This window comes from Vicia villosa, linkage group LG3, assembly GCF_029867415.1.
Source record: "Vicia villosa cultivar HV-30 ecotype Madison, WI linkage group LG3, Vvil1.0, whole genome shotgun sequence".
NCBI lineage: Eukaryota > Viridiplantae > Streptophyta > Magnoliopsida > Fabales > Fabaceae > Vicia > Vicia villosa.
This window is the reverse complement of record NC_081182.1, coordinates 51,645,849-51,657,009: the sequence shown is the minus strand read 5'-3', so window position 1 is coordinate 51,657,009 and position 11,161 is coordinate 51,645,849. Positions and strand designations below refer to the sequence as shown.

The 11,161-nt window shown below is 35.1% G+C and overlaps 1 protein-coding gene across 1 annotated transcript; it reads right to left on the bottom strand.

Moving 5' to 3' along the window:
- Positions 1-8,235: 8,235 nt before the first annotated feature.
- LOC131658042 (uncharacterized) lies at positions 8,236-11,001 on the bottom strand. The gene is made up of 4 exons (XM_058927379.1): positions 10,176-11,001; positions 9,862-10,035; positions 8,894-9,751; positions 8,236-8,813 (listed from the first exon to the last, which is right to left on the bottom strand). The coding sequence occupies exons 1-4, from the start codon at positions 10,999-11,001 to the stop codon at positions 8,236-8,238; spliced, it is 2,436 nt and encodes an 811-aa protein (XP_058783362.1).
- Positions 11,002-11,161: the final 160 nt, after the last annotated feature.

The window sequence follows — 11,161 nt, the reverse complement described above, 5'->3', positions numbered from 1 at the left end:
GACTGGTTCAATTTGTTTGTTCTTGTTGTAGGGAAGGGACTGTTGGCACAGGATGCAAAAAGGTTGATAACAGCAGAAAGAAGCAATGTGGACCAAGTGGCAGTGTGAAAGAAAGGAGCTCTGACTGGAAAGGAAAAGAAGTAATGGGAGAGGCTGAGGAGGACCACGTTTCTATTTCAACTGATGAGCCAAGGTAGATATATCAAATTCTGTTAAATATTTAGAAGGTAATCCAGAACCAAAGTGAGAACTTAAATGTTTTGATTGATTCTATAAATCATAGAAGGCATTACAGCGTAGATTGTGAAAACCTGTTATGTTATAGTAATAGGGTATAGTTAATTATAGAATAGTTTTAAATGCCTACAATTACATTCAGGAATCATGATGAGTTTGTTGTTATCGAAAATGAAAAAAGCTGGATCAAGGAGGTCACCAAGCCTGCAACAATGGGGACTCAGGTTATGGTAAGTGATATATTAAAACTCTATATCTGCATGACATTATTTAGATAGTTCTTGTGAGTTCATCCTGTAGCAAATTATAACTGGAGCAATGTATAATTAATTGTAGCAAATTCCTGCTGATGTAATCACTGGGTGTGAAATGGAAGGCAAGACCAGCATCATGTTGTATGACAGGGACAGACATAAGGGCTATAAATGTGTTCTCAAGAAGAGAGATGGGAAGACTGAAATGTTTCTGTGCAGGGGGTGGTATGAGTTTGCCAAAAGCCAAACCTTCAAGAAAGGTGATATTTTGCAGTTCACCATTAGGTACCCTCCTGTGGAAGAAATTGTTGTCTCTGTTTGCCGTGGGAATCAGTTAAGAATGTGATGCCTCTTAGTTGTGTTTTGTTATTGCAGATTGTGTATTAAGTGGTGTGATTCGCAGTGTTATAAGTAATGTTGTTGTAATATTTTGCTGGACAACCAAACATGGAATGTGTGTACTATGGTATATGGTGATTTAAGTAACTTTTGTTGTATTCTGTGTTGTTTACATTTTCTTTCTGGGTTTTGGTTGGCTATATATATATATATATATATATATATATATATGGAATGTGGTTATTTAAGTAATTATATTTGTTTTCATTAATAATTTGGAAGGAATGTAAAAGTTGTTATTAAAAGGGTGTTAAAATTTTGGTAAAAAAAAAACATGACAGAATATTTTATTGGAAAAGTAAATTTGAAAGAATATGTTAAAAATAAGTTTTAGAGATTAGTTTATATGACGAATTAAATGAGATGTATAAGGTCAATATATAAGGTTAGTATTAAGAAAAAATTAGATAGTGTGGAAAATATAAGATTATAGGAAAAATAAATGGTGTGGTTAATACTTATGGATGTAATTTACATTGAATATAAAACTCATTTACAAATAAGAATAATGAAATTATTGGAATATTGATTTATTTAATAAACTGAAATAATTTAAAATGAAATTACATATGAATTAAAAAAACGGGATATATATTAAAGATTAGAAGATATGTTTGAGTAATTGCAAAGAAGGTATAATTGCATTAAAATTTAGAAGATATATTGAGTAAAATTATCATTAAATGTGACACTTAGAAATTTAAAATAGTTTTTTAGATATCAAGATATTTGAAAGAAATATATGATTTAGTAATAATAATTAGAAAATAGATAACAAAATATCTGAAACAATGCTGATAAGAAAGAGTAGTTATATTTTTTACATCTACAATACAGGGAAAAAAATAAATAAATAAATAAAAAAGTAACTGTAAGGAAATGAAAAGGTGAAATATAAAGGGAAGTGTTCCATGACATTAGTTACATTTATCTCGAACCATCCATTCAAGTTATTGTTCTTCTTTCCCTAGACCAACCTTCTACAGTGTCCCAAATGGAAGGAGACGCACAAAATCTAAGGTCGGCAACAGCGAAGACTACGAATTCAAGGTATGTTACCGAACTTGATACTGCGAACCCCACTGCATGCACCGTCGTGTCGCACCGTCAACCTATTGTTTACATGAGGTTTGTTCCCAAAGACACTGTTTATGTGTGTTAGTGTCGTAACACATCATTGTTACAGAAAAAACGGTTGATTTCATGTATTAGGTTTTACAGGTTGATTGCATGTTGTGATTCTTAGTTTGGTTTGTGTAGATTTGTATCGTAGACCGTCCACGCAGGCTATATAAATTGTTTATTAAAGTATAGTATATGGTAAGATCGTTTTTGACACAGTAATCGTCACAGCGATTGGTAGTTAACGTGTTTTTTTATGCAGAACTGAAGATGGTTGCCGTATAATGCAACCTTCTGGGAAACGTACGCGGAGTTCCACTCTCAAAGCTATGTTGGAGGAATTAGAACGTGCAAAGAGGGAGAGGAAAGATGCAATGGAGGAGATCACCGGATCGCAGGTGAAAACTGAACCTGGAAGTGAGGATGAACCTCCTGTTGAGAAGTGTATAGGTGGACAGTTGGGGCAAGAAGGAATAGGAGGTTTCCATAAAGGAAAAGGAATAGGAAATGTAGTCGGATCTGGTGTTAGTTCTGAGAGAAACATGTATCATGCAACTCTTTATCGTAGATATTTATCCAGAAGGTTTCAGTTTAATTGATTAATTACAATGAACATGAAAAGTATTTGTTAAATTCTGGTTCAACATGTATAAATCAGGAAATAATATGATATTGTTTTGTCTGTGTACCTATGCAGGAGTAATAAACGTGGCAAAGCATTGGCAAATATACATGGAAAGGCTGCATCAGTTGGTAATTGTGAATCATCCGCAAGGTTGGAGAAGAAAGGAAAGGGGAAAGTTATATACTCAGGAAGTGCAGGTGGTGCGACCGATAGGTAATTGTGTTATAAACATGTGTACATACTGCAAGGTCTTATATAACTTTAAAAGTTATGTGTAGTATATGGTGAGGTTTTGTTTTTTAACAGATTTTATCATGTTTACAATTCATGTTCGTTAATTTGATAGCTGTTATGTTTTTCCATGAAGGATTGATGTTGAACCGAATCGACTGGCTTCTTCCAAGCATAACAAAGATCATAAGGCTGTAAATGAATTAGTCAAGAAGAACCCATCAATGAGAAAACGCAAGGCGGTAGTCGGTTTGTCGAAAGAAATCTTGCATGGTAAGGGGAAGTGTAACATGGTAAATCGTAAAAGTGTCAGATGTGTTCAAGGTGGACCTGGAAGCAAGGACAAAAAGAAGGGCAAGGTTGAAGAGACATATCCTGGACCTGTTGGTGGAATTCCGGCTCGGAAAGAATACTTTACAGTCGTATCTGATAGTGAAAGATTGCACACTGAAGGGTAAACATTTATTGTTTTGTTGTATTAAAATCGGTTTCCAAAGTAAATGATTCCCCATGAATTTAGTCAAATTACATAATGTACACTCCCATTTATGAGGAGGAGGAAGAAGAGTACTGGATACGTGAAGTCATGGATCCAAAGAATATGTGTACCAATGTTTTGGTAAGTGACTCATTTACGTGAAATTGTATATCCAGCGTAGCAAGTATGATATAGATAAATGTTTATAATTTATGTCCGTTGTGCAGCAATTTCCGGCATATGTAATCAACAGTTGTCTTCATGGAAGAAAAGGGAGAATAGTTATCTACGATGTAGATAAGGAAGTGCCGTATTACTGCGAGATTAAGAAGAGGGCTTTGAAGAAGGAGATGTACTTGATAGGTGGCTGGTACGATTTTGCAAAGGAAGCAGAACTGAAAGTTGGTGACAAACTGCACTTTGTCATCCGATACCCACCAGTGGATGAAATAATGGTTCATGTTGAGCGTCGCGGTTCGGTGTAACTTTTGGTGATTTATTAATCAGTAGTTTTCAATGCCTTTGTTCAGGCATTTGGTATTATACTCTTAATTAACAGACAATGTTTTGTAGTGTTTGCTGGTTATGACTTAAGAACCTGGCATTTTGTTATTTTGTATTGGTGATTTTATAGTAAGTTTTTTTATTCCAAGTTTTTTTGTGTCCATTGAAGTTAAGTTATGCTTTTCCTGCAATACTTCATATTGCATGGGATTTGGAAAAAGTTTTGATCAGTAGTCTTTAAAATAGTTTTAAGTGTGTGTATATTTAATTAATATATATATATATATATATATATATAGCAGATTTTAAACAGCAATTGTAACAACAGGAGAATTATAAATATATTGTTATAGTGTTGAAAGTTGACTAATAGGTTGTGCATGGGAGTTACATTAGGCAGAAGTGTCGAATGTGAATAAACAAATTTTATTATTCCGAATGCCCATTTAACAAATTTGACATAGGTTAATGATTAAATAATAATAAATTGGGGTAAAAGAGTGCATAAATGGCCAAAAAAAATTGGTGTTTTGTTAAAAAAAGTTAAAAGTGGTTAATGTTGCAACCGATATAAATTTAAGTACCTTAATGGTTAGTGTTGTAATAGAGACAATAGAGATAATAAGTTATAGAATAAAAAATAAGAGTATGGCATTGTTCCAATAAAATTATTGGGCTTAGGAATCAGATGGGCTTTAGGTCCATGGTATTGATCCATTATCCGCAAAGTATGTATGATGAATAAATATTTAATGCAAATTAGTGCCGAAACATTGTATTCGGCTGCCGTTATTGTAAAACTTGGAACATTTTGACTCTTTCACATTTAGTGTTCATCAAGCTGTAGGAAAATGGCCAGTAATGGTTACGGGAACCCATTTTACGGTCAACGACCAGAAAGGTGAGTAATAAATTGGTTGTTTATTGTTTTCTGCCTAATAAATGTTAGGTTATATTTGTTGGAAAAGTTCAGCAACAAAACTGGTTGCATAAATAACTGGTTCTAAACTATAAAATAATAATGTAGGTCACTTCGATCACTTGAAGCTGAGGCCAGATGGAGAAGAATGAAGATCGATAAAGAGATGGAATTGTTCGTCCAGAACAGGTCGGTTGAAAGCGAAAAGGAAATGGCATCGGAACTGGGTAACAGGGTTGTTGGTTCTTCTGGTACCAAAAGGAGAAATGAAGTGGGTAACTCAAGTGAGGACACGAAGATTGTGAAAAAAGAATGTGAGTGGATTGACTGTGTAGTTGATGCCGAGGATGCAAAGGTGAGTGCGATTGAAAAGGGTGAGTTCCTAAAAGAAGATCGGGTTTCGAAGAAAATGAAAAGTGTGATAGGTGGTGGGACTGAGTTTTCAAAAGAAGATAGGGTTTCGAAGAAAATGAAAAGTGTGATAGGTAGTGGATCATCATGTATTTCCATATCCTCAGACAGTGACAGGTTTTGTTTAACATTTTTTTCATTAATCTTATACATGTAAAAGTTATAGTATGGAAAAAAGCTTCTTATGTAACTGTTTTTTATTAACAGTTCGGAAGATGAAGATGAGTTGAAAGAAAAAATAGTTGGAAGGACCACAACATACCATGTATGGAAATTGAAAGTAAAGTGTGGGGAAACAGTTAGAAAACATCTGTTGGTGAGTTGGTCATTTTAGAAAAATATCACACATTAGTAATAACAATGAGTTGGGCCATGAAATTATTGAGTTACAATTATGTTGTATTCTGCAGGAAATCCCTCACAAAGTTGTTGGGATGGATTTATTGAAGGACGATCAGGTGCTACAGATTCACGATGTTGATACAGGAAAACACTATGCTTGTGAAGTCCACCTTGCAGAGAAGAAGAATAAGGTTGTTAGGTTCATAGGACGTGGGTGGTATGAGTTTGCCAATGAGAGGGAACTCAAAAAAGGAGACAAGCTGGTTTTTGCCGTTCGCAGTCCTCGTGCATCAAGAATAGTGGTTACTGTTGTGAATCGTTGAAAGTTGGGTTCGGATATCATGAGTTACTCTGTTTAAATGTCATTTTGGTGTGCAAAACTAATGAAGGTTGTGTCTTGCATAGGTTGTTGCTGAACCTTTTTTGTCTAAGTAATAGAAGCATTTATGAAGTTCGGTTTCTGTTAATTATGGTAAATGTAATATTGCTGCCTGTTTTGTAATATACATTGAATCAAATCCTACTGCAAGTTTTATGTGTTATAACTTGATATACCCTCTTGTAGTTGAAATTTTGGCATGTTTGCACATGTACGTGTATGAAAAAAATTTATATTAGTGAGTTATTAGTAAAAATAACAATGTATAGAAATAAATATAATAGAATGATTCTGTAAATATATTGCTATAAATCTGTAAATTGGGTAATTTAATATTTAGATTATATATTTAGTATTAATTAGTAAAACCCAATAGTAACTAATAGTATGTGATTATAATAATGTTAAGCGCAAACGATAATTTGTTTGTGAAAATAAAATGCAAATATTGTAACATGGAATTAAGACAAATATGATTAATCAATGGATTTTATATACATGACATTTTTTATTTGGACACCTGACATCAAATCTAAACCTAATAGTGTCACCAACTTTAAACATATTGGTTTGACAGAATTCTTCCCAGTCGGGTCCTAACTTTGTCGGGTACGTAGTGTTTATGTATGCCAAATTCAGGATTGTCCTCGTACCATTATCACAGCACAAGTTGAGACAGTTGTAGTTGTAATCTTTTAAAAGTGCAGCAAAGTCTTCATCCAATCTCTGTAGATAGCAGGAACCAGGAAAATCAAAGCATTAGAAGTAAAAAAAGTTGTAAGAAACTGTAAAAAACAAATTCTTCTTACCAATTTGGTTTGACATAGTTCAACATTTGTTAGACCGAGGTCGAAAACCATAATGTTGTTTGCTCCCCAAAACCTGCTATGGTAAAACGGCAATTGCTCGATATCCTCTATATTTTTTATGTTGAGGATGCTAAAATTGTCATCCATATAGTAACCCACCTCAAGAACGGCATTGGAGGGGCAATTATAAAAATCTTCAACGTCTTTCCATCCACTAATTATAAGTGGATGAATTTCATCTTTGTTATAAATGAGGACGTGATGCACTCCTTGGTTGTTGAGGATGGTCCATGTTTTAGTTATGTTGTTGCCAAAACGACATATAAATTTGGGATCAATTTCTGCAAATTTCTGCCAATTAATATAGAAGTTATTAAAGAATGCAAAAATAGGTGTCTTAGGAAGCTATTAAATAATGCAAAAGCACTAAAATAAACATAAGTTGAAACCTGTTCAGATAACTTTGCTATCGTGAAGGAGTATTCCAAATCACTGTGAGAAAGTTTTCCCATCAAAGCCATGTGAAATTTCTTCTGGTTGTTGTTGGGGTAGAAAAAGAGATTTTACTGTGTTTGATTTATGTTCACAAGTTGAGGGACCATATATATAGAGAAAAGCATAGTATACCAAAGATGAATAGTACCCCTAAGTATTGTTAAATATTGTGCATAGGATTCCATATAAAATAGTGCATGGGACCCTAATAATGAAAATATAGTGCAACCCATTGCATGTGAAAAGTGGTAGGACCTGATATGCAGGAGATAAGGAATATATTCTATTAGCATGTGATATGTGGTGGGCCTCTTTGCCTAGAAGTTGCCGTAAAGAAAAGTAAAAAACTTCCTGGGAGAATATATTCCAACAGGGACGTGACCATGTGATGCCAAAGTAGAGTCCCAGATGAAAGTAAATTTCGGACAAAGAAATGATGCATTATTGAAATAGTTATGTTAAAGAAGAAACCAGATTCTACACATAAGTGGAAGAAAACAGGACAATAAAGAACTGGTGTTCAGATAATGGAAAAAAAGCAATATGGAATTTGTCTAAGATGAAGGCTAAAGCATTGCTATGGCGTGAATCATTAAAAATCATACTGCATTCTCAGGTAAAACATTCATATTGTTGCGATTATGATGGGTTGGTTTCTGTGAATATGAAATGGATATTGATTGTAGTTGCATAGTAAAAAATTAGACTTTATGTTTCTTTTTTTCATCTTTGTAGGTTTTGGTAGGGTTACAAAATTTGGAGTAATTGAGTTTTTTACTGCAAATAAAGAGAAGTGATACAATAATGTTTGCAATGATACTTTGACAGACAAAATTAAATAGTCAAGCGTTGGTGTTAAAGTTGGATGGGTTCCTCTGAACTTTGATTGATCTGCACAGGAAGGTATGTTTTATTAGAATGCAAAATTAGGACATTTAGAGGGTATAAAAACGACAGTTTGTACAGGTTAGAAAATTTTATCAACAAATATTGAGAACTATTAACTGGCAAAAAGACATATACGTACCGTCTATATGTTGTTAAAAACCTCCTTATATACAACATTACATGTTGAAAGCTTTGGGATGTTTTTATCATCATGTATCAATATCTTGATACCTCTTTTAGTTGTAACTCGTGAAACGGCAACATAAATCTGTCCATGTGTGAAAACATCTCGAGGTATATAGAGTCCAACCCAATCCAACGATTGGCCTTGAGATTTGTTAATGGTCATGGCGTAGGCTACAATAACAGGAAATTGTCGTCTTGATAACTTGAATGGCCAAGGTGATTGAGACAGGGACATATCCATTCGCGGGATGTATATAACTTTCCCATTATTGTTATCACCCATCAATTTGGCCTCAAGCACATGAGCAGCCATATTAGTTATTATAAGCCTTGTCCCATTACACAGACCTTGGGATTGATCAATGTTTCGCATAAGCATGATTGGTGTTCCAACCTTTAACTTTAAGTGATGGTTGGGTAGGCCAGAAGTTCTTAAGGAGCTGAGGAATTTTGGGCTAAGGACCTGAAGAATATTGCTGTCATGGATTTCTGATCGATCCACTGAGTTAGAGCTGTAGTAATCTCTTATTTCCCCTATAAAACTATCCATTAGGAAAGACATAACAATATATAGTGGAAGCAAGATCGTGTATATAGGTAAAGCAGAGCTATACCTGGCATAATGGCAAGGATATGGTCATTGATATTGTCAACAATGTCCAAAGTGGAAGCAAGAATGGCCCTATTTTTTAGATAATCAGTCGATTGGTAACAATTTAAGAAATCAGGATACGTACTCTCCACTATAGCTTGAATAGGGTCATCGAAGTCTGTAATTAAAAGTTCGGGTGGTATGTCAATGTTAGCATAACCGTCGTTAGGTTCAGAAATTCGTCCCTCTCCTATCTTTAAAAGCCAATCAGAGAAATCCGCAATTTCCTTTTTATCTTGCTCAGTTGGTCCGGAGGATAGACGCATGTTTTTGGTCAAATTCAATACTTTAACATAATGCCAAATGTAGGAAGCGTTAATTGTTGAATGGACAATGTCAGAACGACTTCCTCCAGGTACAACGGGTAATATCTGACGAAAATCCCCACCAAAAATCACAACCTTGCCTCCGAAAATAGTATCGGAGTTACCGTAATTACTCATGACATCCTTCAAAGTCCTGTCCAGCGTTTCAAAACAATATTTGTGTGCCATTGGGGCCTCGTCCCATATAATCAGCTTTGCCTCCCTTAGAAGACCAGCGCTAGGGTCATTGAAATTAATTTTGCAAGTCGAGTTCTCAACACATGGAACTGGCAACTTGAACTTGGAATGAGCTGTACGACCCCCTGGCAACAAAAGAGATGCTATCCCACTTGTTGCAACAGTTAGACAAATCTCATGCTTAGATCTCAATGCACTTGCAAGTGTTCTCCACATATATGTCTTACCGGTTCCGCCGTAACCGTGCAGGAAGAAGACACCACCTTGTTGTTTGTTGACGGCATCCATGATTTGGTCGAAAATCTTCCTCTGTTCGTCTTGTAAAGATCATAATAAGAAATAGTATATAATTAGATAGTTATTGACATATTTTGACATAAGCATGTAATATAGTTATAAGAAATATGTTAAACTTTGATTTTATTACCAGTGAGACACTTGAATAGCTTATCAAATTCCACCTTCATGTCCTGGATATTGTACTGTCTTTCATCGTAAATAAGCCGGTTTCCTAGTTGTTGAATAACATAGTCATTCGGATAAGGTATGGGCTTGAAATCATGCAGGGTGCGATGGTTAAGTTGCAGCATTTTTTCAATCTCTATCAATGTCAGCTGCTTGATTGCATCATCCGGTAATGTCAAATCTGTGGTTTGTAGTAAGAAGGCATCGTTACGTTGTAGTAAGATCACAACAATATGATACATTACGTGGTAGTTAAGAATATAAATAGCATGTGACGACAAAGTTCTGTACCTGGATTGTTGGCAATTTGTTTTTGTTCGTACAAGAGACCATCGGCTAATAGAATCCATGATTCCTTCCATACATGGGCAGGACGGTTTACAGCACCTGATAAAAACATAACAACAAACAGCTTTCTAAGATAATGACCTGTCCCCCAAGCGCTTGCCTCCTTTAACGCACATATGTATTCTCGATCGTCATCTAAGAATCCCATAGCAAAGCATGCTTCTCTAAAGGTGTCATATTGTGTTTCACCGACCCTCCTGATATCTTCATAGCAAGTTGGGCCCTTAGCCACCGTCAACATCATCCTCAAATAGAAAAGTTCACCGGTTGTCGGTGGAACCCACACCAAATGTCCGATAGTGAACCCTCTTTTACGTGGCTTCCACATTCTGTTTCTCTTAACATAAACAAACTTTGTAACAAATTCACCATATGTCAATGACCGGGCTTCCGCATATGTTGCATTTGCTACAAGCCAAGACGTGAACATGGATTCTGTTACGCTTGCACTTTCTAATACATGCTCCATTTGTTCACAATCTTTATAATAGACAGCCTTTTCACCGATGAGATGGAAAAACATTCGCTCAACAGCAGGTTTCCTTCCATGAACCTTGTATGAAAATATTCGCCAACACGCCTCACTCGGAGAAACATACCTACAATCGAGATATTGTTTGATCTCATCTACACATTCATGTTGTTGTCCGGTGTTTGCCTTAGAAGCAACCACACTTGCACCAATTCTGTCATATCCTTTGTGAATGTATTTGAATAGATACTTGATAGAAGTGCATTGGTTACACCATTCCATATTAATATGTGCTTGATATTTCAACAATAACCGAGTGTTATAGGGGACAACATTTCTATTATCCAACTTGATATTATTTTTGGTAATGACATGGGTGTTTGATCTTCTTCTATATAATGGATAACCTTCAGCATTAACAACCGTATCTTTGATGAAATTT